This window comes from Balaenoptera borealis, assembly GCF_965194805.1.
Source record: "Balaenoptera borealis genome assembly, chromosome: 1".
In the NCBI taxonomy this organism is placed as follows: domain Eukaryota; kingdom Metazoa; phylum Chordata; class Mammalia; order Artiodactyla; family Balaenopteridae; genus Balaenoptera; species Balaenoptera borealis.
Window position 1 is genome coordinate 139,783,444 of NC_138860.1, and position 27,492 is coordinate 139,810,935.

The window sequence follows — 27,492 nt, forward strand, 5'->3', positions numbered from 1 at the left end:
AGCATGTTCTCTGCTGGTGATCGACCGCTCTCTCTCGAAGCTCTTTCTAAAGTCAGAACTAGGAGAGTAATGTTTTGTTGGGGGCTTTTCCCACACATTCACTTATTTTATTTACAGTTTATGGTCAATGCAAATCAATTCCGTAAAATGAGAAATGATGAAGAATCAAGGCATAACTATGAAAATTCAAAATCGACAGATGTTCAACACAAAAACCCACAAGCATCAAAATGGGTTTGTTTGCAGCGTAAGATCCAACAGGTGTTATTTCAAAGGATGGCAAATGCTTGCTTTTTTCTTTTTAAAGACAGTGGCCACATCAGATACTAGAACAGCTTAGCAGTGTGTTTTCATATGAACTAAAATTTGTTTCTAAAAATATTTTTTCACATTGAAACTGTTGTAAGAGTTACACTTCTCCAGGATTAAGCCTGTTCCTAGGCCTAGTACCAGTTTCTAACCACCTAAAAACTGACTGATACAGAAAGTATTCCAAACGTAAGTATTCTGATTCTTAAAGGTGAAAATATATATACTCTAAAGTAGTTTAGAAGAATCACTGCAAACAATAATGCTGGTGCTCTTCCACTCCTAACTCTCCAAATAGCTGATATGCCACTTTGGGGTTCATTATTTGATGGCTTCTCACTTCCAAGGTTTTTAAATATATCTCCCCAGTGGAACATATTCATATTTAAAACATTACTGAACACAAATGGAAATAGACAGCAGTGTTTGAGCATCGAGAAGTCCTACCTGTGAAACCTGGGGAATCAGGTCACTAGGTGAACCCAGCGCCCCCCTTCCTGGATGGGAATGTCCGTGTGGGCACATACGCTTTTTTACTTCACTGTATGTGAGCCAGCTTTATGGCGAGGCATGGACTGGAAAAGACCCCATCTCTCACGGCCCTTGCACATGCCAATGAATATCCAGCAATTTAAGCGCACATCAAATCTAAGGCTCCGAAGGAGAGAGTTCTGTACCCCAAAATGAAGAGCAATGTTTTCACCAACTACATGTGTCAGCATGGTGTTTGTCAACATGCAAAACTAAACCAAAAACATATAATCTTTGCCCTAGAAAAGCTTCTGTTCTAAAGATGGGCCTGAGTCATAATTTTATGGACACTATAGAATTCAGCCCCACATAAAAATATTACCAGAAGCAGCAATGTTAGATGGACTCTGAAGTGTGGTAAAAAAGAAGAAGCATTAAAAACATTAAGCTTCCGAAGACGCTCAGACTAAGTGGGGTAGCTATTAAGAAACTCATTTGTTTGAGCTCTCCAGCAAAGGTTGAACTTCATCTTCGGAAACGTTACTGTCGAGCATAGCGAAGCCAATTTGGCCTAATGAATTCGCCTGCCTTGCCAGTACTCCTTCACAATGACACAAATTACATTTAAACCATGCGGGGGATTTAAGGATTATTCCCTTCAGACAAGGAACTTTCATACTGGTCTTGGGTCCAATCAATTTCACAATGGCAGCGTTATGAACCCCTTCGCTCCCAGCCTCGCAAAGACTCCAGCTCCCACTCTGATCAGCAATGATGTCTTCCTAGTAGAACACAGCAGAAACTGAAGACTTGCCAATCCTTTATTCATTCTATCTTTCTTTCTTTTTTGCCACTGACAAATATTTACTGGGTTACTAACTGCTGTGCCCCAGGGCCAGTGCGAGGGCTGGACCCAGGGCCAGTGCGAGGGCTGGACCCAGGGTCTGAAAAGGTTCGCCTCTTCAAACCAAGAATTATTCTTTAGAAAATGCCACAGGTGTGGGCATAGTGGATAGAACTGGTAACCCTTTCTCTCAGCACAAGCACTAGAAAGAAAGCTACTAACTGGGCTAAAAGCAGCAGGGGTCATTAGACCCCCAGCCCAAAGCCCTGCGCTTGTGACAGCTGCAGGTACCTGCCTGAGTGCTTGGGGTGTTTGACCCCAGTGACAGGAAACAAAAGCTGGGAAAAGTCATTCATTTCTCCAACCAACAGTAAGTAGGCATGTAGTGAATGCCAGCCCCAGGAGAGGCACTGCAGGATAATGCAAAAACCACAGGTTCAGGAGCCAGACACAACCAGGGCTCATATCTTGCACTCTAAAGTGTATGAGGAGGTATAATCTTGAGCAAGTTAACTAACTGACTTGAGCCTGTAAGATGGGGATAGCTGTCAAGGTTGTTCTGAGAACTGAATTGGGCAACAGGTGTGAAAACACTTAGTACCTGTGTCTGGCATACAGCAGATTATCAGTAAATGTTAGCCCCTCACCCTTCCATTCTTAATGTCCTCATCTCTAAAATGGGATAATGATACCTGCCTCACAAGGTTTGGGGGACGATGACTTCCCCGAATGTCTATGAAAGCCTCTGTGTACTAGAAAATGATGTAAAGATATGAATTTTTTTCACATTCTGAGGGGTGATAGGGATAGGAAAAAAAGATGAACGGACCTTTGTTCTTAAGAAGTTCATCTTGGAGGAGCCATCACAGCCTGGTGGCCTCGGTGCTGTCCCGGAGGTGCATGGACAGAGCCATGACTCTCAAGAGGTTTGCAGTGATGGGGTAAGGCTGAAAAGTAGTTGGGGCAAGATTATAGAGTCTCATGAATCACAATAAAGTTTATTCTGCAGGCACCAAAAGCTATGGAAATTTTTAAGCCAGAGGAATACAAACTGCTATTTTTTGGGAAGTTGAATGGCTGCCAGTGGTGCATCAAATAGCTTGGAGGAGAGACTGGAAAAAGATGAACCAAGGCTTGCAAAAAAGAATTCCCTCTGCAGCTGAGGTGGCTCTGAGGATCCTGGTCTCTGTGATCTTGTCAAGAGCTGCTCCTGGGCTTCCCTGGTGGCACAGTGGTTGAGAGTCTGCCTGCCAATGCAGGGGACACGGGTTCGAGCCCTGGTCTGGGAAGATCCCACATGCCGCGGAGCAGCTAGGCCCGTGAGCCACAATTGCTGAGCCTGCGCGTCTGGAGCCTGTGCCCCACAACAAGAGAGGCCGCGATAGTGAGAGGCCCGCGCACCGCGATGAGGAGTGGCCCCCACTTGCCGCAGCTGGAGGAAGCCCTCGCACAGAAGCGAAGACCCAACACAGCCAAAAATAAATAAATAAATAATTCCCAAAAGACCTGAATGTTAAAAAAAAAAAAAAAGAATAAAAATATTAAAAAAAAAAAAAGAGCTGCTCCTCTTACATAGGACTTCAACTTTGAGTCTTGGCTAGTTTGGGCCCTGTTATTTTCCTCCAATATGAAGACACTACCCGAATAAGCTCTCTTTCCTCTGACCCCTTCAGTTCACTCTCTCTCTTCTCTGAGAACGGTCCCCTACCCCACCCCACAAGAGTGGATACCTAGGGCCAAGTTTCTACTGCAGGACCCTGATGCCAGGCCATGATCACCAAGGGCAGACACCTGACCAAAGCTAGATCACTCACATTTTTTCTCCTAGGAATCTAGAATTAGGATTCAGAAGTGTGCCAGTCAGATTCAGTCAGTTCTTGAACTGGGAATACAGGTAAACTCAGGAGCTGTGGGGCAGGGATGTCGTGTCATGAGAATATCTATAGAATTGTAACTGGCAGCCAGATGATACATGAGAATATGAGACAATATTATGCAGGATCCAACTCTGGGTCACTCAGGCGTCCCTAAGAGCTGGGGGCCTGATGTATAGGAAGAACTGGAAAAGAATTCAGAGTAGATTCAGGCAGAATATAGGTTAGATGAATCTTCTCAAGTGGGTAAGGGTTGCAGACTCGTGAGACATGAGAGTTGGGGAATGTGGTCTTTGAACACAAGCCACTTGAGACTCCCCTGGTGGCACTGGCATTCTGGACTGGGGTGCTTCCATAGCCAGATTTCCGGTCAGTGTCACCGCCAATTCCATTGGAAAGGTAACTCCTAATTGCTTGGGATAAGAGAATTTTTTTTTTTTTTTAAATAGATCTTTATTGGAGTATAACTGTTTCACAATACTGTGTTAGTTTCTGTTGTACACCAAAGGGAATCAGCCATATGCATACATATGTCCCCATATCCCCTCCCTCTAGAGCCTCCCTCCCATCCTCCCTATCCCACCCCTCTAGGTCATCACAAAGCACCAAGCTGATCTCCCTGTGCTATGCTGCTGCTTCCCATTAGCTAACTATTTTACATTCGGTGGTGTATATATGTCAATGCTACTCTCACTTCGCCCCAGCTTCCTCCTCCCACCCTGGGTCCTCAAGTCCATTCTCTATGTCTATATCTTTATTCCTGCCCTGCAACTAGGTTCATCGGTACCAATTTTTTTTTTAGATTCCATATATGTGTTAGCATACGGTATTTGTTTTTCTCTTTCTGACTTACTTCACTCTGTAAGACAAACTCTAGGTCCATCCACCTCACTACAAATAACTCAATTTTGTTTCTTTTTATGGCTGAGTAATATTCCATTGTATATATGTGCCACATCTTCTTTATCCATTCATCTGTCGATGGACATTTAGGTTGGTTCCATGTCCTGGCTATCATAAATAGTGCTGCAATGAACATTGTGGTACATGTCTCTTTTTGAATTATGGTTTTCTTGGGGTATATGCCCAGTAGTGGGATTGCTGGGTCATATGGTAGTTCTATTTTTAGTTTTTTAAGGAACCTCCATACTGTTTTCCATAGTGGTTGTATCTATTTACATTCCCACCAACAGTGCAGGAGGGTTCCCTTTTCACCACACCCTTTCCAGCATTTATTGCTTCTAGATTTTTTGATAATAGCCATTCTGACTGGCAAGAGGTGATACCTCATAGTAGTTTTGATTTGCATTTCTCTAATAATTAGTGATGGTGAGCATCTTTTCATGTGCCTCTTGGCCATCTGTATGTCTTCCTTGATGAAATGTCTATTTAGGTCTTCTGCCCATTTTTTAATTGGATTGTTTGTTTTTTGATATTGAGCTCCATGAGCTGTTTGTATATTTTGGAGATTAATCCTTTGTCTGTTGTTTCATTTGCAAATATTTTCTCCCATTCTGAGGGTTGTCTTTTTCTCTTGTTTATGGTTTCCTTTGCTGTGCAAAAGGTTTTAAGTTTCATTAGGTCCCATTTGTTTATTTTTGTTTTTATTTCCCTTTCTCTAGGAGGTGGGTCAAAAAAGATCTTGCTGTAGTTTATGTCAGAGTGTTTTTCCTATGTTTTCCTCTAAGAGTTTTATAGTGTCTGGTCTTACATTTAGGTCTTTAATCCATTTGGAGTTTATTTTTGTGTATGATGTTAGGTAGCATTCTAATTTCATTCTTTTACATGTAGCTGTCTAGTTTTCCCAGCACCACTTATTGAAGAGGCTGTCCTTTCTCCACTGTATGTTCTTGCCTCCCTTGTCGTAAATTAGGTGACCATATGTGCGTGGGTTTATCTCTGGGCATTCTATCCTGTACCATTGATCTATATTTCTGTTTTTGTACCAGTACCATACTGTCTTGATTACTGTAGCTTTGTGGTATAGTTTGAAGTCAGGGATTGGGCACTTCTTAACATAAAAAGAGTTAGAATTAAGTGTAGACATGAAGTAAATCAAACTCACAGTAGAGAGATAATAAGTCATAGTATTAACATTTTTGCAATAAGCTTGGGAGAAAATCTATACTTTAAGTACATTAAGAGACTCTGGGATATTGGTTTATCTAATAGATCGGCCCTGTGATTCCAATTTATAAGATATAGGTGAGTAACTTATTTTGACTTATGATTTCAAGTAAGAGAATTTTATAAAAGTTATAAACATTATTGGATCATTCAAGAAAACTTTGAATGTACCATACTTATATGTTTAAATCATCAGATGCAGAGAGTCTACTGCAATATTTCAGGGAATGGATTCTAAGGCCAGACTGACAAGAGTTGAAACCCAGTTCTGCCAGTCACTGGCTGTTGTGACCTCAGACAAGTTACTTAACCTCTCTGGGCTTCCATTGCCCCCATCTGTAAAAATGGCGAGAACAACAGTCCCCCTACCTCACTTATTGTTGCAGTCGTGACTGAATGAAGTAATATACAGAAAATTCTAAAACCGTTGCGGCATAGGGTACCCTACACAAGTATCTGCTATTATCATTATTAGATTATATGAGAACAATGGGAATATTTTCAAAGTTTTGCTTGTTAGACAAAGGCTGTAAAAAGTAAATACACATATTTGATTTATAAACTTGAAATATTCATAGGAGTTTGAGTAAATGAGTATATAGCTAAGATCTCACACACACACACACACCGCACCAACTTACACTGACAATGGAGTCAGCAGAGAGAGAGGAAAATGAAGCAGATGTGCTGAGATAAACAGAGAGGAGAGACAGAGGCTAGCTGCCTGGGCTCCTCTTGCCTCGGGCTCTCGTGAGGCCCAAGTGCCCACCCTGCCCTTGGCTTTCAGGAGACCTTCTGGCCTTATGATACAGTCCTCTTAGAGGCTCACTGTGTCAGACTGGGTTTCTCTTACTTGCCACACCTGCACGCTTCAGTGTGTTGAGCAGGGCTCTGTAGTGCATGGCTCCCATTTGCCAGCTCTCAGGCAGGCTCCACCTGCTGTCCCATCCAGGCAAGAAGAGGAAGAAAAGAAACCTCCTGCCTTCACACTTTGAGCAACCTCAGCCAACAGCAAGGAGACTTTGGGCAAAGTATTTAACCTCTCGGTGACCCCATTTTCTCATCTTTGAAATGGCGATTGATAATAGCACCTCTTTAGACTTACTGTGGTGATCATTTCATAGTATTGCAATCTAGAATCATTAGCTTGTACACCTGAAACTAACACAATGTTATATGTCGATTATACCTCAATTTTTAAAAAAATGTATCTCTTAAAGAGAGTTAAAAAAAGAAAGATATAGTACCTACTGCACAGGTTTGTTGTATAAAGGTACAATGAGTTAATAAATATAAAGAGCTTAGCACTGGCTGGTTCTAGTGCCCTGTGAGTCCTACATAAGAGTTAGCTTTTATGACTACCCTGAACCAATCTGCAAATATGTAGCTGCGTTTAATAGCTATCTATGAGTATATATGTTTTAATAGAGTTAGGAAGTGTCTTTTAAAGAAAAGGAGAAACTACATTAAACTATAAAGGTACAAGGCCAGAAGAATTACAAGGACCAAATCGTTTGCTTAGAGTTGTAGAGAATCCCAGGTTCAAAAAATACTCCTGAAGCATATTTTGAGTTAAAAACAAACAAAACCGCTGCCTAGGAGCGTGTACATCCTTTAACATGTGCCAGTCTGTTGGCCCTCTGCTTACATCCATATGTCCAGCAGTTACTATGTAAACTGACTTTTTCCATTCATATCATCAGGCACTGTGCACCACGGGAAGATGACAGACTCAAGGTGTCAAACTCCTGATCTACAAGGAGAGATTAATAAGTCAATAAATCATTTTAAAAAGAGTAAAATTTGGGAGTTTGCAAGGGTGCTCTGAGTGTTCAGAGGAGAGAGAAAATTTTTGGAAGGCATTCCCCACTCCACAAATACCATTCTTAATTTGTGTGGTTAAATCTAAAAACAATCTCTCCAACTTGAAGATGCTCAAGGCTTAGGAATTACTTTCATACAAAATGCACATGTCAAGAAGACTCCTGTTTAATAAGAAATCACCAATATTCAATCATTCTGACCTAAAAAAAAACAATTAATATGGTTCATATAAAATTTTTATATGTATTTTTTTTTTAATTTTTTTTTCTATAAATTTATTTATTTATTTTTGGCTGTGTTGGGTCTTCGTTTCTGTGCAAGGGCTTTCTCTAGTTGCAGCAAGCGGGGACCACTCTTCATCGCGGTGCACGGGCCTTTCACTGTCCTGGCCTCTCTTGTTGCGGGGCACAGGCTCCAGACGCGCAGGCTCAGTAGTTGTGGCTCACGGGCTTAGTTGCTCCGCGGCATGTGGGATCTTCCCAGACCAGGGCTCGAACCCGTGTCCCCTGCATTGGCAGGCAGATTCTCAACCACTGCGCCACCAGGGAAGCCCTATATGTATTTTTATCTTATTTCCTTTTTGGAGCATCCTTAAAACTTTTTTCATTTAAATCCCTGAAGAACATTCATTTGGAGCTAGCAGAATATTTTCCCATATTCTGGCTATTACCAGGAACTATGTATTAAAATCCTTTGGTAAAAAGAGGGCTATCTAAAGAATTGCTTGATTTGAAATCATTCATGGCTGTATGCTTCCCTCTTGTGTTGGAAAATGGAAACACAAGCAAGATTTCCTACAGCCTCAGAATGGGTGGGCTACCTGCCTGGAGCAGCATTACACAACTCTCGGGGGTACCATTCGCCTGGAATACGATGAGAATCAAGTCCCTTGGAATTCTGTGGCAGACGGTGATTGGCCCTCTGTCAAATAATTAAAATGGGGCAGATTTCTTGACTTTTAAGAAGAAGAGATGTTACGTTACTCTGTCTCCTCACTAAGGATTTTTCCAATTGCACAGTCTGGCCAAACTAGGATGTCCAGCTGTAAAGAAACTGAATGAAGGTAGCCACAAAGAGGGGACATCTTTTTCTATGGGGTCTTTGTGAGTCTGAGTTTCTGTAAAATGGGGATAGTAAAACTTCCTTTAAAGGTTCTGACAACAAATGAGGAAAGGCATGTAAAGTGCTTATCACAATGCCGGGCTGTAGAGTAGCCACTCAGTAAATGTTATATAAACTACCAAAATAGAGATACTGAGAAGGACTGATCCCATCCTTCTAATACAACCCCTGATCTCTAAAGCACGTGGGCCCAGGCAGGAGAGAATCAATGCTCTGGGTCGGCCTGTGGGATAGATTAAACACCTACGATGGGCCAGGGAAAAGGTGGAGGAAGGGGAATCTACAGTCCCTGCTCTAACCAGAGGACTTTAGACAGGACTGGGTCTGAATCCTGCCTTTGCCAGCTTCTGGCTGTGTATGGCCTTTCTGGTCTCATTTTTCTTATTTGTAAAACAGGGACAATGACACTGCTTTAAAGGCTGTTGTACAGTAGGAGAGAATTGCAGTAGGTCACGATGTGCTGGGCAGTGTTCCAAGAGCTTTACAAGCATTAACTCACTTAATCTTTACAACAACCCTATGAGATCAATACTATTATTCTCAGCCCCTATCTTAGGTATGAGAACACTGGTTATGTCATCTGCCCAAGGTCAAATAGCTAGGAAATTGTGGAGATGGGTTTTGAACCCACGGAATCTGGCTCCAGAGCCCACCCTCTTAACCATCATGCCATTTTGCCTCTTACTGTATTATGTGGCCATGTGAATGGCAAATATATAATATGCAATAGCTTTTAAAACAGCGATCTAAAGAAATGTGGTCATTTTCCCACTCTACACCATTTATGGGAATTCCTGGGATAAACAGTAGCCCAAGTGGGCAGAGGCAGGACACTCTCGCTGGGTTTTAAGATTTAAGTAAGAACAAGGCTTCAGGAAAATCAAAAGTTGCACCACAACATAAAAGATTTGGGAACCCCCTAGACTAGAGCTCTAGATAACTCTATTAAAAATGTCTACCTTGAAGAATTCAGCATAGTGGAAATCTAGGTTTGCATCCCTACGCTTGATAATTTTTAGTATCTTGGTGATCTTGGGCAAATCACTTACCCTCTATTTCCTCATCAGTAAAACCAAGGTCTAAATACCAACTTTTTAAGAGTTGTTGACAAGATAAAAGGAGATCATGTAATGGGCTTATCATGGTACACAGGATTACATGTAGGTTCTCAGGCAGGTTTATTTAATAACAACCCTGCGATGTAGATATCCTCACAATCCCCATTTTACAGATGAGGAAACTGAGGCTTAGGGAATAAATGACTTGCTCAAAGTCTCACAACTAATAAACCGGAAGGCAGGCTTTGACACCAGTTTTAACGCCAAAGCTGGTGCTTAGGCTGTATGGCTCCTTTGGATGATCAAGTGCATTTGAACTTGGAAAAAATTAAGAGATAGATTCCAGGTGACTCTCATCGGGATATTGGCCAAGTGCAAAGTATATGAGTTTTGGTGCCTGTACAACCCACTGCACTTGGTAGACAGAGCACAGGTGTTGTGTGTTGAACTGCGCATCCCACCAAAAAAAAAAAAAAAAAAGTTAAATTCTGAACCCCAGATACCTGTGAATGTGACCTTATTTGGAAAAAGGGTCTTTGCAGATGCGATCAAATTAAGACGAGGTCATACTGGATTAGAATGGGCCATAAATCCAATCACTGGTGTCTTTATAAGGAGAGTGAGATTCAGAGACAGACACATAGGGAAGAAAGCCAGTGAAGACAGAGACGGAGTTTGGAGTTCTCTGCACCAATGACTGCACCTTAGAGCCCTCCAAACCTTTGTATGCCCATTATTTAAATTAATTCTCACAAAACTCTCCAATAGGGCAGATACTAGACTTGATTCCATTTTACACGTGTGAAAACTGAGCTTTAGATCAGTTAAGCAGAATACACAATATTGCACAGTAAATTGTACAACTGAGATTTGAACCAAAATCTTCAATTCCAACCCATCACTATGAACTAAAGTTATCTGGTAAGATTCAAGGAGCCACCAAGTGGCTGTCTTCCGTTTGACAGTATGTCAGAAGTCTACAAAAGCAGTGTGGATTATGGAGCACTGGAATCTTCTTGTCAATTATTATCATTAGCATAGTTTTAAATAGGGCAACAACGGTATTAGGTATATGCATTAAAGCAGCAACTGTGCCCTGCCTCCACCCTCACTTCACTCTCGGCTAAGGTCTCCCTGATTCCTCTTTATCATCCTGCACTTGCCTCAAAAATCACCTTGTCTGGGCAGAGAAAACATCCTCATTCTTCCTTTCCCCTTCAAGGTGGGGTTGAGTGACTCTGTGATCCTTTGATTCCCTGAACTTCTCCCCTGGAGATTCAGAGGGAGTGCAACCCTGCCAACACCTTGATTTCAGACTTCTGGTCTCCAGAACGGTAAGAAAATAAATTTCTGTAGTTTTAAGCCACCCAGTTTGGAGTCATTTATCACAGCAGCAACAGGAAACTAATACACTTGTATTCACACCATATTTTTGTAACTACTTATGGATTCTCCTCTACCATCATGAATCCACAGAATGAAGATTTTGTCTTATTTATCTTTGTACCTGCAACCATCTCACACAATGCCTGGCACTTAAAGAGTGCTCAGCAATGCTTGCTGAATGAGAAAATACATGTGGCCCAGGAGGTTCACAGTAATGCCAGCACACATTTCTTGCAGCTTCCCATCTGTAACATGACATTGGCCTGGGCCAGGTAACCATTCCACAGATCCATCCCAAAATACCCATCTTCAACTACCCACTGCTAGCTCATGACTCCAGTAAGGTGAAGGCCTCAAATCAATGGCCTTGTGACTGACACTTACAGCAACTGTGAACCTCTGCCTCACAGATCAAATTCAAGGGATAATGTATGGACATAGATAGGATAGGACATGTAGGCAGTGGAGGTGATGGCAGACACAGAAGACCTTCCCCTCTGCCCCTCCACTGGCTTCAGAGTTTGGAATAATCATAATAATCATTAGAATCATCAGAATCTTCTGTTTGCTACATACTTCCAATGTCAGGCACTATGGTGAGTGCTTCACAAATTTTACTTTGTTCTCACATTAATCGTTAAGGCAGATATTTTTACTCTATACCAAATCTACTTACAGGGTAAAAGGCTATGGTGAACTGTGTGATAAGCATGTTTCTCATGAATTTGACCTCAGAGGGCTTGGCGCCAACTGCATGGCCCTACCCAGAGAGGCAGCTGTCTTTTGTGACAGGAGCCAACCTCACTCCCAATTCCATCTGAGTTTCCTACACTTATTTCCCTTTTGCTTCATTTTTAAATGGATTTCATTTAGCTCCACAGAATGCATTTCTTTCAAAGTCCCCATGGGGCAGCGTAACATAATAGTTTTATTACCAAAGCAAAAGGTCTTTCCCCATCCCCACCCAGTTATGCCAACCCAGCTCCATTTTCTGGCCTCTTTGCAATCATGGGATGATCTCTTAGAGTTGAGGTGGACACAGGCTTAACACCTAGGTTTCTGGTTTTTGTGGCTTTGAGCTAATAGCACTCCCTTCCAAGGTCAGGGTCATTTTGTCTACTTGGGCTCTCACAAACCTTCCTACTGTGTACAATTTCTAAATGCACCAAAGCATGTTGAGATGTTTACCAGGATGGACGAGAACTGGATCCCCAGCCCACTGTGGTAAATTGCAGAAGGAAAGCAGAACGCCAGAATCTCCCTCAGCATGAACTGTCTTCTAAGACCTTCTCGACAGGGCAGTGTGCTTGAACAGTATAAAATGTAACTCATTTTCAACAGTTATGCCAGAGTATCTTCATCTAAATTAATATTATCTCCTTCAAAACAAGCACGCTGGGTAGCAACATATGCATTCAAACAATGCTGACATTGCACTAACATTTCTGGAACTCTTTTTCGGGCAATTGTCTTTACAGTCTGTGGTACTTTCTTTGAAAGTCTTCAGTCATAACAAATTTCATCCTTTGAGAATAGATGTGAACTTTGGAAAGAGAAGAAAATTGGTTGGAGCCATGTCTAATGAATAAAGTGGGTGATCAAATCTTGTTACATCGTTTTAGGTGAAAAATGAGGCATGACTGTAAAATAATGTGACTGGTTTCCCTAGGTGACCCATAAACCGACTAGCTGAAGAATAATTCCCGTAGAGGAGTTTCAAAATGCTTTCTGCACCAGATGCATCACTGGAATAAGTGTATGGTTCCCAGAGTGGCGACTTGCAGGGTACAATACTACTTTGGATATATAAGTTCAAATATGTTTGTAAAAAAAAGAAATCTGATTGCTTACACTCATGAAAATGAAGAAGCTATTCTCCTGGAGAAATTTCTCCTCCTTTTTTTGACAGCCTGGTTGGCTTTCGACAAGGAGTGCGCTGAGAAAAATAGACTCACCTCCTGCAGAAAGGCTTCGTTGGACACACTACCCCCTCCCACACATAACCACCGCCTCAAGCTGGGGCAGGCGTCCCAGCTCTGAGCGTCCACAGCCATCGCTTTTCCCTCAGGTATTAGCACTTATAAAACTTAGTGGTGATTGTCTGTTTTTGTGTCAATCTACCTCCTTCAACTAGAGGCTCCTTGAGAATGAGGACATTATTCTGATCCTGTATCTCCAATGCTCGGACAATGTGCACAGAAGCACAGGACACTAATTCCTGTTCTGGAGGCGGACCCTTTGCCTTTGCTTCTCACGTTCCCAGGGCTTCGCCTGCCAAATATAATTTCTACTGCCTGGCAAGCAAAACTGGACATTCAGTCTGTGTAAAATCCACCCATACAAATTTACAGAGGCCTAAGGTAGAGTTAGTGGTTGCTTAGGGCTGAAGGTGTAGGGGAGCAAGAAGGATTGACTGTTAATGCACAGGGCTTCTTTTAGGGTGATGGAAATATCTTAAAATTAGATTGTGGTGATGGTTGCGTAACTCTGTAAATACACTAAAAAATACTGAGTTGTCCACTTTAAATGGATAAATTGTGTGGTGTGTGAATTATATCTCAATAAAGTAGTTTTATTTTAAAAGTCCTCCACAATGAGAATGATTGTTGCCTAGGTTCCTTTCTAAGCCTGTAGTTGGAATAAATGATAGTCAAGGTCTTTTCAAAAAATCTAGGTACTGATATAAAATCAGGTCTCTATGTTCCCTCTGTAACTCTATCGCTTAAAAATGACTGAGTGGTTTTCAATAAATTTGGAAAGCATGTTTATGATAATGAGGACTGTGGGGTATTCCCCAAGATTAATACTGCCTTTCATTTAGACTGACACCCCCAATATTTAGCCTAACACATAGTACCCAGAATAACATCGATATAGGCATACCTATATGAGATATTGCAGGTTCAGTTCCAGACAACTGCAATAAAGTGAATATCACAATAAAGCCAGTCATATGAATTTTTTGGCTTCTCAGTGCATATAAAAGTTATGTTTACATTATTCTGTAGTCTGTTTAGTGTGCAATAGCATCATGTCTAAAAAAATTGTATATACCTTAATTTTAAAATACTTTATTGGTAAAAAAAAAATGTTAAGCATCATCTGAGCCTTCAGTGTTATCATCTTTTTGCACTAGCAACTTCAAAGATCATTGATCATATAACAAATATAATAATGATGAAAAATTTGGAAACATTGCGAGAATTACCAAAATTTGACACAAAGACACGAAATGAGCAAATGTTGCTGGAAAAAAACTCGTCACAGAGTTGCCACAAATCTTCAATTTGCAAAAAATACAGTATCCGTGAAGTGCAATAAAGCAAAGTGTAATAAAATGAGGTATACCTGTATTTCCCAGCCTCCCTTGCTGCTTGAGGAGGCCTTAGCCTAAGTTTCAGCCAATGGGACAGGAGTGAAATCGATTACATGCAGCCTCTGAGAAAGGTGTGCCTTCCTCCCTCTTTCTCCCCTTCCTGTTGGCTGGAATGACCATATGGTGGTAGGCAACCACAACGGACTATGCAGATAAGGGCAATTCACTGGGGAAGGCTGAGCAACAAAAGAGAAGAAACATGCATCCTCTGACACAGTGGAGCCACCACCCCAGCCCTGGACTGCCCACACCCAGTCTATTACAGAAAGGGTAATACTCTTGAACCTATTACTATGAACTTTTATTTTAAGTAACTTATTTTAGAACTCTGCTATAGCAGCCAAAACCTACGTTTCAACTAATGACAAAATTTGGTGTTCTGTACCAAAACAGAATCTAAAATATGCAGCATTGGCATACTTTTTATGGCCATGGCAAAATTTTTACCACCACTACCCTGGAAGGCAGACCACGGGCCAACCAAACCTGTAGCTCTAGGCAAATGGTTAGGAGAATTCAGAACAGGAGTGTTTGTTGGCTGCTTCTTGCCACAATACAGAAAGGAGCTCAGGCAAGGACTAGGCAGCCTGCTAGCAGAAATGGAGGTTATGGTTCTGCTAAGGAAAGTTTTCTTTGTGGCTTGTGCATCACGTTGCCCAAGTCCAGTAATTTGTACACTGCAGAGTTGAGATGAAGACCATTTGTGTACCTACGCTAAAGCAGCTACCCATGAAGCAGCAGGTGTAGCAGAAAAGGCTTAAATCTTTCCTGGGATTCTCTGCCAGACAGTGGGAACTAGCCTACCAGCAAATAACCCATTAAGGATACTGTCTTCTTACCCAGCCTAGCTTTTCCTACTGTCTTAAAGTGACCATCAGTGACAGAGAAATCAGGGGAGGGACAAAGCATAGAGGCCAAAAAATAAAAGCTAATGTTTTCAGGCTTCAAAACTCTATCTAGGTGAGAACTTTCACTGTGGTTATCAGTGTTGGAGAAACAAAGGACTTTTAGGAAAGATAAATGGGGCCTTAAAGGAATGGGTAGGGGATATTATAATTTTGTGATAATGTCTGTTTAGGTGTGGTGTTGAGTCAATTTTCCTTGGTTTCCAGAAACTCTCTTCCAGGGACGGGATTTATAACAATTGAGGAGGCTCTGCTTTTAGGCAGAGAAAGGGGTTCAGAAAAATGCCTATTCTCAAAGGCCTTCAGCTCGAAATAGTTTTTATGCCACAGTGATGTATTCTGGACCCCTTCAGACTTCAGAAAAGCTTTCAGAAGAATGATCTGAGTGGGCTACACCTCTAAGAAAGTTAAGCAGGCAAGTTTCTATGATCCATTCATTCTCCCTTAAATTTCCTTGAACTTGACACAGACATACCCAGTCATTCTGTGGCCATTGGAGCTGTGGTTAAAGTGGGGAATCACCTTTTAAAAATGGCTACTGAAGCATTGACGTATATACACTACCAAATGTAAAGTGGATGGCTAGTGGGAAGCAGCTGCATAGCATAGGGAGATCAGCTCAGTGATTTGTGACCCCCTAGAGGGATGGGATAGGGAGGGTGGGAGGGAGGCTCAAGAGGGAGAAGATATGGGGACATATGTATGCATATAGCTGATTCACTTTGTTATACAGCAGAAACTAACATGACATTGTAAAGCATTTATACTCCAATAAAAATGTGAAAACACACACACACACAAATTAAAAAATTTAAAAAAATTTTTAATGGCTCTTGAGTGTGCCAAGTAATTGAGGGCTTACCTTCAGTTGGGAGAATTTGGAGAAGACTTTTCTTACCTGGTGTCCTCAAACGGGATGGACCACAAATGGGGTAGCCCTAGGGTTGGGGGGGATGTTTGGAAAGGGTGAAAAGGGGCTGCCTTTGCCTCAGGGTTTTGTTGCTTTTTTAACTTCAACTGTTGGAAGTCTCCCTTCCCAATGCTCATCCCAATCACCACTCAGATGAGTCCCTGAGGCACAAGATAGAAAAGGTGAATGAAGCCCTGAATAAATACAGTGAGGAATGCCAATCAGTTCAGGCCAATGAGTCTGAAACACTTTGAACACTATGTTTTCATACTGGAAACAATTTCTTCCCTTTTTCCTCTTCATGAGTGCCCCAAAGTGTTTCTGAAAAGAAGAAATGTGACAGGTAGGTGGTGGTACAGAAAGACTTGGTTGACTTGTCCAACCTGCTAGAAATGGTGGAGTTGGAATCAGGACTCTGGTCTTCTGATATTTCATCCAGTTGATCTTTTCCATAAATAAGTATATCCCAAAGCAAGCAGTTTCAGGGATTGTTATATCTTACTTAAAAGCTTGGGAAAACTGGATCAGGCAATGTTAAGTAGGACTTTCAGAGCTTTTAATATACAAAAGAGTCACGTGAGATTGCAAGAGGGCCCCAGAATGATATCGGGAAATACCAATTTCCACCACCCCAGGGCTGATATGACTGTCCATACATTATAAAAATCTTCCCAGGGTTAAGTTTGGCCTCTTCCTTTTAAACTGTTGTTAATGGCATACAGGGAGGGTGAGATCCTGTTTTCCTATAGATTATACCATACGGCTTATTTTGGCAACTGATACATGAATTTGTTTTTGCCTGCTGTTGAGTGTGAATGATTCTGCCCAAGGAGTACTTTCCTCCCAGGTCACACTACCTGGTAGGATTTGGGGATAAGGATTTGGGGGTAGGATCTGGGGTAACTTTCCTCCTGAGTCACCACATGGTAGGATCTGGGGGTAAGGATTTGATTCTGAATAAATATTAGTCTCTTATACTGAACTCTAATATGCTTACAAACGCCTGTGTTGCTAAAGAGTGAGCTGAAATGGTCACTACATTGTGTGAGTCCCATGGGCTTAATCAGCGGGGTGAGTAGCCATTCTGGGGCCAAACCAACCAGTGTGAGGACCACACACACTGGCGGGGAGCTCAAGATGAACTCGCAGTGAATCTGCATGGTCTCCTGGGATAAAGCAGAGAACAAGACAAGCCCAGGCTTCATCCACTTGAGACCTACAGTCAAGAAGGTTTGTGTTGGAGGCCAGGTGGGTTACAGACAAGCAACCCAACAACCACTCTCAGATGCAGTCAGCACTATTATGGAGGTGAGCAAGACAGGCTACGAGAGCAGAAAAGCGGTGCACCTGATTCAGGGATTGGGAGCAGAGAAGTGCCCACTAAACCCAGACCTGAAGGTGAAGGGGCGAGAAGAACGCTCCAGGTGGAACCAGATGTGAGAGAGGAGAGCATGTTGAGGAAGTAGGTTGAAGAGGTTGGTTGGAGAGAGCCCCATCCTCCAACTCTGCTGTTTCACACTCTGCAGGAAGCAACCACACTAAAAACACCTCATGTTTTATATTTTACAAGATACTTCCACACATATTGCATTATTTTCTCACTACAGCAAACATTTCAGGTGTCCCTGGTCCACAGTCACAGAGTCAGGAAAAGAGACTGGGAATTGCCCCCTCTGTTCCTGGAATGCAAGAGATGTTAAACAGTAGCAAACACAGATACGCCAGGACTGTGTTCCAAATACTGGATTCCCGCAGGGAGTGGCTGAGGACACTGTCAGTCTGGGTAAAGTTGTTTTTTTTTTTTTTTTAACACCTTTATTGGAGTATAATTGCTTTACATTATTGTGTTAGTTTCTGCTTTATAACAAAGTGAATCAGCTATATGTATACATATATCCCCATATATCTTCCCTCTTGCGTCTCCCTCCCACCCTCCCTATCCCATCCCTCTAGGTGGTCACAAAGCATGGAGCTGATCTCCCTGTGCTATGCGGCTGCTTCCCACTAGCTACCTATTTTACATTTGGTAGTGTATATATGTCCATGCCATTCTCTCACTTCGTCCCAGCTTACCCTTCCCCCTCTCCAGTCTGGGTAAGGTTTTAAGCAGTAAATGAACATTTGGAAGGTATCCCAAATTCCCTCCTTTTTCGCTTGGGCTAATCTAAGTTTTTGTCACTTGTACCCAATTGGGTTCTGACTAACAAGGTATCCCTCTATTTTGGTTGGGGCCGTTGAGGGTAAGAGGAAGGTAGGAGACAATGCTGAGATCTATGGGGTGTGGGCGTTAATATGTGCCTCAGGTTGGGTATGATTAACTTAGTGTCCCCATATTAGCAGAACACTGATAAGAGAAAGTCCTGCCCTCAGGCTCATCCTGAGGTTTCCCTACAAGTGTCATTCAAACAGTTTCCAGGTGAAAAGGGGCTGCCAGGTACTTTTAAATACGTTGTTTCATTTAATCCTCACAAGAGCCTCACTGCGTATGTATTATCATTTCCAGTCTTCACAGACAAGGGGGAAAAAGGATCAGAAATTGAATAACTTGCCCAAGAGAACTGTCCCCAACTCCTATGATTTTTATTCTTTCTGCCTAGAATTCCTCCCCCAGCAAATCCACCTTAGAAACTCCAACTCATCCTGTAAGCCTCAATCCCGCTACCACCCCTCTGTGAAAACTTTTTCGCTTCCCCTTCCGCTCCCAAGTACAGCCTGCCATGCTCTTGCCCCTTCAGCATCTGGTACATAACTCCCTCACAACACCTAACCCACTGTGCTGTCTGCTTATTCCTGTCTACCTCCCCTTCCAGACTATGTATTTACTGAGGGCAGGAATGTATTATATCCCAAGTACTAAGCACAATGACTGATAAGAGGTAAGCACATAATAAATGTTTAATGAGAATAAATGTATGGGTTGTAAACTATATGCTGGCTTTAAGTGCTGGAATATACTTGAAGTATTTTCCATATACTTCATAATTCATAATTCAGGGCAACAGAACAAGGATTCATTGAATGCTGCATTGCCTTAGGTACGAGGGAGTGTCACATGTAAACTGACAATTTCATCTATTCTAGAGGTATCTATGGGGAAAGGTCAGTTAAGGGAGAAGAGCGGCAGACAGGGGCTGCTGGGAAAGGCTTTCTGAAAATGCTATCTGGATTGCACCAGAAGAGAAAGAGCAGCATATTTAAATCCCTGGTGAGGGATCAGAGAGAGAGAGAGAATAAAATCAGAGAACAGTAAGCTGAGGATGGAAACCTAGGGAATAGCTAGGATGTGGGTAGAGTAAGCAGTCCAAGAAGGAACTCTCAAGAAGTGTGAGTAGAATCAGGAGACAGTGATCAAGGCAAGAGAATGAGAATTTTAAAAGAGTACAAAGTCAGCAGTGCCAAATGCAACAGGCAGGTCAAATAAGATAAGGCCTAAACAGTGTGCAATGGATTTAGCAACCAGAAAGTCATCAGTAACCTTGGCAAGAGCAACGTCAGTGGAGTGGTGGAAGAAACAGAAGCCAGATTGCAGCGAGGTGGTGAGTGAACGGGAGTTAAGAAATCTGTGATGGTGAATGCAGACAACCTTTACAAAGATTGGCTAAAAGGTGGGGGGAAAGCAACAGGGTAGAAGCAAAAGGGTGAAGAGGTTTTAAGAACATATATTTTTAGTCTTAACTAATTCTTTTCTTCCACCCCACGCTACTCTCAAATGGACAGTTTTCCAGTTGGACCCCTTAAATTCCCACTATGCTGTAAGCCCCTTAAGGACAAGTCTTGCTTCTAAATCATCTTTTTATTCCACCCATTTCTCTGACATAGTATAGGCTCAGTGTTTGCTGAAGAAATGCAAGTTCAACACAGCTGATAACAGGGAAATGAACAAGAGCTGTACTGGGATACAGGTCTTGTTCATTCTTCATTCTTCTTTCAAGGGAATGTGAGGTTGTCTGAAAACTCAGGAGCATAAAGAAAACAAATCCAGACAATCTTCTCTCACCGATGCTTATAAATGTTTGACCCAGAGAGGCAGATGTAGATTGCTCCCAGTTTAGATTTGAGAGACAGCTGGAAAATACATCTTTAGACTCAAGGGTCTCTTCATTCCCAGAAACTGTTCAAGTCCTTGGAACTAGCAGGTCTATACTAGATTCTCAGTGCTGCCATTAGAGTTCCTGTTGAACCTGCCTAAGTTTCCGTTTTCTCATTGGCATCTTGAAGATGCCCATAATAGCATCTACCTCATAAGGCTACAGGAGGATAAATGAGATACTGCAGGGAAGTACTTTTCACAGGGCTTGGCAAAACGGCACTCAATATGTTAATAAGAGAAATAAAGTACTGCTAAAATGGATAAAAATATTACTAAATATTACTGAGTTCCAGAAGAGGTGAGTATAAGTCAAATCTTATGTTAAATATAGAAAGAAAAAAGAAAACTTAAAAAAAAAACTCGTTAGAAAACTTTTCTTTAAGAGTAAACAATCACCCCAATTTACCTACTTTATAAAGCCGCATTTTCGCAAATGTACCAGGTTGACTGAAAAGTCTATCTCAAGGTCTCACCTGAGTGGACCTGCCCCATTAACTCATTTAACGTTTCTTAGCTGGGGTGGCAGAACCAAGGTATTGCGTTAATTTCCTGGCCTGCCACGACTGCTTACGTAAGAGCGCCCTTGGGTAGCTGGTTTCCGCTCTAATGGAAATTCAGCTCCAGCCCCCTCGGTGGAACAGATCCAGAAGCAACACCGAGCAAAGACTAGCCTTTTCAAAAGCCTGCCCCCTAGCAACCAGGCCGCGCCAGGGCAGAGGCAGAAGCTCCGTCCCAGCAAACTTAGGGGACGGGGAAAGGGACTTTGCGACCGCCTCCTCAGAACTGAGCGCTTGACCACCAGCGGGGCGGGTGCCCAAAGCCTTGAGCTCGCAGCCAGCGGGAAGCGCCAGTCCCGGACGAGAATAGCAGGCAACCCGGCGGGATGCAAGGGGGTTCTGAGCAAGGCGGCGGCCTCTAACCTTTCCCGGTTAAGGCGACTGCACTCTGCTCGGTAACTGGATCTTCACCGGCAGAAAAGGTTAACGTAAAGGTCAGAGGCCTGGACGGAGGCGGGGGGAGGGGAGGGGGGAGGAGGAGAGAGAAGGGAGGCGCAGGAGGCGGAGGGGCGGGCCGCCCAAGGTCAAGCCCTGCTCCTCGCCTCGCGCCTCCTCGCCCGCGGCGGGGGGCGACGAGGGATGGGAGGAGCTGGCAGAAGAGCAGCTCTGCGGCGCCCCGTGGCCACTGTCCGGCCCTGGGCGACCTCCGCCCGACCCGCTAGGCCAGGAAGAGCGAGCGCAGAGAAGCGAGGGGGTGGAGACTGCGGCGGCGCGCGCGGAAGTGGCCCCGCAAGAGTGAGGCAGAAGGCGGGCGGGCGACGGGGGCGACCGAGGAGCGGGCGCGTCCCTTACCCCGTTGGCGGCGGCGATGCGGACGATGAGCTGGATGGCCTCCTTCATGTAGAACCTGCCGTCCCCGCCCACCACCAGGGTGGCCTCCTGCCGCTGCGCCGTCTCCACGGTGGAGATGATACTCTGGATGAAATTCTCGGCATAGTTGGCGCTGCTCTGAAACACCTTCACCCGCTTCCGCAGCCCGCTCGTGCCCGGCTTCTGGTCTTGGTACGCCTTGGTCTTAACGGTCACGATCTTCACCATGGTGGCGACTAGCTTCCTGGGGCCGGAGAGGACTCTGCTAAGCGAGGGGCGACCGGAGCTGTGGCTGCAGCTGCTGTGTGGTGAAGCCGCGGCTGGGTCGGGGCAATGCCGGCTCTCTCATTGGTGCTCGTCCCTCCTCCTTAAAGGGACAGGGGACAGGGCCCTCCCTTCGCGGCCAGCCCACCTCCTTGCAGGTCCGAGAGGGAGGGGAATGGGGAGCGCCCACCCCCAGGCCTCCGGTGAGATGGGTGGAGCCTCTCTGATTTACCCTCCCCTCGTAAACCCATCCGCTGTAAAATGAGATCCGCGCCTCCTTCCGTTAAGTGGAAGAGCAGAGCTTGGAGTAGGGGCCGGGTCACAGGGCAAGGACTTGAGGCACAGTGGGAAAAATAGAGTAGGGACAGCCGGACTTAGAAGACTTGGTAAGGTTCCAGCTTAGGATTTTTCCGCTTTATGATGGTGTGAAAGCAATAAGCATTCAGTAGAAGCCGTACTTCGAATTTTGATTTTTGATCGTTTCCCGGGCTAGCAATATGCAGTGGGTACTGTGTACACTGGAGATGCTGAGCTGTGACAGCAAACCCAGCCCCAGCTCCCAGTCAGCCACCTATCAGGAGGGTAAACAACCAATACACGTGGAACCACTCTGTATCCATACAACCATTCTGTTTTTCACTTTCAGTACAGTATTCAGTAAATTGCATGAGACATTCAACACTTTATTATAAAATAGGCTTTGTGTTAGACGAATTTGCCCAACTGCAGGGTAAAGTAAGTACTCTTTTAGGTAAGCTAAGCTGAGCTACAGTGTTTGCTAGGTTACGTGTATTAAATGCGTTTTCCCCTTATGATAGTTTCACCTAACAGTGGGTTTATCAGGAGGTAACCCTAAGTGGAAGAAGATCTGTACAACATTTCCTGTGGTTAAGCTGGTGTTTCATGTGTAAATAACTTTCCGGAAACACGTTCTGAGGGATGTCAGGGGTGTCAGCCTTAGCTAGATTTTGACTCATTTTTTCTATTCTCTAAATATTAGGGTATTTGTGTCTAATTCAAAGATCTAATTCAACCTGCTACTTTCCACCTGTTTACTGATGGGCCACACTTCATTTGGTTAGGGTGGGTGTACTAATAGGTAAGATTTATTGAATATAATGTTTATTGAGTATAATGTTTCTAAAGTACAGGTTTAATTTTTTCCCCTATTTCATGCTCACAAAACTGAGATTCAAAAAATAAAATGACTAGTCAAGGCCACAGAGATAAGTATATGCAGGAGGCCAACTCAGGTGGATGTGGCTCCCAAGCCAGGGCTCTTGCCATGATTTGCCTGCATGTCACCAGGTTTGAGAACTAGGAAATGTACGGGGAAGGCTTGATAAACGTACGTACAAATACACTGTAAAGCTGAGTGTTACTACCACCAGTTATTCATGTACTACAAAATTGGTGAAGAGATCAAAAAGAACTGAGGTGGCCACAAAGCGTTGGAGGATACAGAGTCAATGAAAGAGGCTCGATTGTTAAGTAAGAATCTTCTGTCTTTTAGGTTCAGCATCTCCCTTGATTTGGTGAGAGTGGTTGTCTCCTCTGCTTGAGAAATGTGTCATTTACAAGATGTGTTAACCAGGGAAAGCTAGTTAATATCTGTGGGCATATGTTTCTTTACTATAAAATGGACACAAACTTATCTTAGAGAATTTCTGCAAGAATTAATGGGGTTTTGTATGTCCCTAGTTCTCAATCATGCATACACAGTAGACTCACCTGAGAACCTTTAGAAACTAGCCATGTTCTGATCCAAACAGATTCAATCATAATCAGCTGATGTAAGTAAAGCAGAATGATGCTTATAGAGTAGTATCATCTTGTGAATTAAGTAGTATAATCAAACTCATTTTATAGACTAGAGGATTGAGAATAGAATGGTGAATGTAATCAAGGTTACCTGACTCCACAAAATGAAAATATAGCATAGAATCACTGAGTCTTAGAAATACGAACCTCTCAGAGTTGTATGGATTAAATGACATACTGAATATAGAGCTCCTCGCACAGTACTGATAGCTACTCAGTAAATGGTAACTCATTATTATAAAGTGGTGGGCTCAACTTCAGATCTCATGCTCTTTCTCTATTCTTCCCTATCTTTGGAACTAGGATGGGGCTTTTCATTTAAGAGGACTTGTTGCATACTTCTCTCACCTCAGAAGTTGTAACAATTAGCTTTAGCTATATAACGAACCACTCTTAAACTTAGACAATCACCATTTATTATAATTGCCCATGATTTTATGAGTTAACTGGGTGGATCTGCGGATCTTGACTGGGCTCCTGTAGATGGTGGTCCCCACGATCCTCTCCTCCTGGTAATCATGCCTTTATGTAATCCCCTTATATTATTTTTTTTGCTGTGTAACACATTACCAAAGAGTAAGCAACTTAACGCCCATTTATTATAACAGTTCTACAGGTCAGATGTCTGGGCGGGTTTGGCTGGGTTGAATGTTCATAGTACATATGCAACAAGGCTGAAATCGAGGTATTGGCTAGGCTGGGCTCTTACCTGGAGGCTCTGGGAAGAATCTGCTTCCAAGTTCATTCAAATTGTTGCAGGATCCATTCCCCTGCAGTTGTATGTCTGAGGTCCTTGTTTCTTTGGTGGCTGTCAGCCAGGCTCCACTCTCTGCTCCTAGAGGCCACCTACAGTGAGTCCTTCTCATGGCTGCAATCTCTGACTCCCTCTTCCACCGTCAGCCAGAGAAAACTACTGCTTTGTAAAGGGCTTGTGTGATTAGATCAGACATACCTGGATAACCTCCATTTTGCCACATAATGTAACAGTCATGGAAGTTATATCCCATCATATTCGAATATTCTACCTGCACTCAAAAACTGACTTACAGATTTCCAAGTTGTAGTATTGAGAAAAGCAGCAGAATTATTCCTGTTCCCTCCTGGGTGGCAAGTGAAGTGGAAGAAGAAGCCATTGGACATGAAGTGCCCATACAAATAGAAATGAGAATTCTTGGCAGTGTGGACCAATGGTCAAGAATTCCGGGGGCTTCCCTGGTGGCGCAGTGGTTGAGAATCTGCCTTCCAATGCAGAGGACACGGGTTCGAGCCCTGGTCTGGGAAGATCCCACATGCTGCGGAGCGACTAGGCCGGTGAGCCACAATTGCTGAGCCTGCGTGTCTGGAGCCTGTGCTCCGCAACAAGAGAGGCCGCGACAGTGAGAGGCCCGCGCACCGCGATGAAGAGTGGTCCCTGCTTGCCGCAACTGGAGAAAGCCCTCGCACAGAAACGAAGACCCAACACAGCCATAAATAAATAAATAAATAGATAGATAGATAGATAGATAAATAAATAAAATTTAAGAATTCGACAGGATGATGTGTGCCTCCAAAGACATTTGGTATCAGAGGCCAGGTATTCTTCCCCAATGTTTGGTGCTATATAAGCTAATTGTACCTAATGATAGTCCCAGATGGATTATCTCAGGCAAATGAAATAGAAATCAAGATGAATTCTAGAGAAGTAAATATTATTTCCTGAACACCTAACTCTGTGGACTGAGATTTGTATCTACTCATAGAAATCTAAGTCTCTGCCACCTGAGCAGAATGGAGTTTAGAAAACATTAAGTTGTTATAGAAAAAGTAAGTTGTCTTCCTTGCAGTTAGATTATAGTGAGATATGTGCCCCTTTCATCTTTTTTTCTGATTCATATTTTTTTCATGTTCATACAATATATCTACTTTCACTAATTAATCCTAATAAAAATCCAAGATGCTGTCAAAGATTTATCAAAAGATATTCTAACTCAGCATTACTTATATTATGGGCTTAAGTAAATAGTGTAACGTAAAAAACACAAAATTGTGTATATAGTATCATCCTACTTGAGTGTTTTAATTTCTTTCTTTTAGAAACACATACATGCAAAGGACTAAAAGGAAATAGATAAACATATATAACAATGATTACCTCTGGGTTGTGAGATAGGGTAATTCTTATATATTCCTTTATGCTTTATCTGGATCTTCCATGCTTTCTATAGAGAATTTGTATTGTTTTTATAATAATAAAAACACATTTTTTTCCTTTTATTACCTCTTTTAAGTGGTAATTCTCATGTTATTTCATTAATGAGTTATCCTTTATCTTTTAGATGGCATTCATTCATTCATGTATTGATTCATTCATTCTACAAATACGTTTTGAACTGCTACTAAGCACCAGCTCTTGAAAAGGTGTTAGGTGAACAAGTCAGAATGGTACCTGATCCCACAGAGTCTTCCATATGTTAGAGGAGACAAATACTGAATAACAAATCATACTTGTGATAAGTGCTACAAATACATAGTGGTGCTTTAAAATGTAAATAGGAGGATCTATCATTGGAGCGAGTCAGGGAAGATATCCTGGAGGAGCTGATGCACGAGCTGAGGACGGGAAGGATGAGCAGTCGTTGGCCAGGTGAAAAGGGAGGAAAGAGCATTTCATTCCATGAGAGGGAATGTTAAGGGGGCAGGTTGGAAGTAAGAAGGAAAATTTGTGCCATCGAGGATTTAAAGAGCAATCAGTGTCACTGTAGCATAGAAACTGAGGGGTAGAGGGCCTAATCATGTCAGGCCTTCTAGATGGTGTCAAACATTAGGATCTTTATCATAATAGCAATGAGCAACCAAAAGGTTTTTTTTTTAATTGTGGTAGAATATACATAATATAAAAATGACCACTTTAACCATTTTTAAGTACATTCAGTGGCATTAAATACATTCATTGTGCAACCATTACCACTATCTCCAGAACCTTTTCATCACCCCAAACTGAACCACTGTACCCATTAAATAATAGCCTCTCATTCCTCCCTCTCTCAGCACTTGGGAACCACCATTCTACTTTGTCTCTATGAATTTAACTATTCTATTCTCATATAAGTGGAATCACACAACACTTGCCCTTTTGTGTCTGGCTTATTTCACTTAGCATAATGTCTTCAAGGTTCATCCTGTTGTAGCATGCCAAAAGGGTTTTATGTAGAGGAATACTATGATCATAATAGCATTTTTAAGAGATCACTCTGGCTCCTGTGTGTATGAATGAAAGTGGATGAAGTGAAACCAAATAGGCAAGTGGAAAACTATAGTGGATTGTACTAGGTTGAAGTCAATGGAGATATATAGGAGTGAATAGACTCAAGATATTTTCAGGAAGTAGAGTCAACAGAACTTGCTGATAGACTGTATGCATAGGGTAAGTGAAAAGGAGTGGTATCTCCTGGCAACCTGGGACTGGGACCATTATGAGGAATGTGGGGTTGGAGGGTAGTGCAGTATAATCATGAATTCTGTTTTAGATATGTAAGGTCTGAGGTGACCGCCATGCATCCAAGAGGAGTTATAGAATAATGTGTTAGATATAGAGGTCTAGAGCTTAGAAAAGAGACTTGGCCGAGTGATATGAACTTATAACCCATTAGCATATAGATGGCATTTGAAAACATGAGAGTGAATGAGATCACCCAGGGAGAGAATATAGAGTACAGAAAAAAAAAAGAGAGTCCAATACCAAGCTCTGAGAAACCCCAACATTTA

General features: G+C 42.7%; 1 protein-coding gene across 1 annotated transcript in view; it reads right to left on the bottom strand.

Moving 5' to 3' along the window:
- PGM1 (phosphoglucomutase 1) overlaps positions 1–22,150 on the bottom strand; it is a 56,180-nt gene extending 34,030 nt beyond the window's left edge. Inside the window, exon 1 of the mRNA XM_082357702.1 lies at positions 21,646–22,150. Coding sequence (XP_082213828.1) covers positions 21,646–21,891 — 246 coding nt within the window. The 5' untranslated portion in view covers positions 21,892–22,150. The remainder of the gene's footprint in view (positions 1–21,645) is intronic.
- Between the last annotated feature and the right edge of the window lie 5,342 nt (positions 22,151–27,492).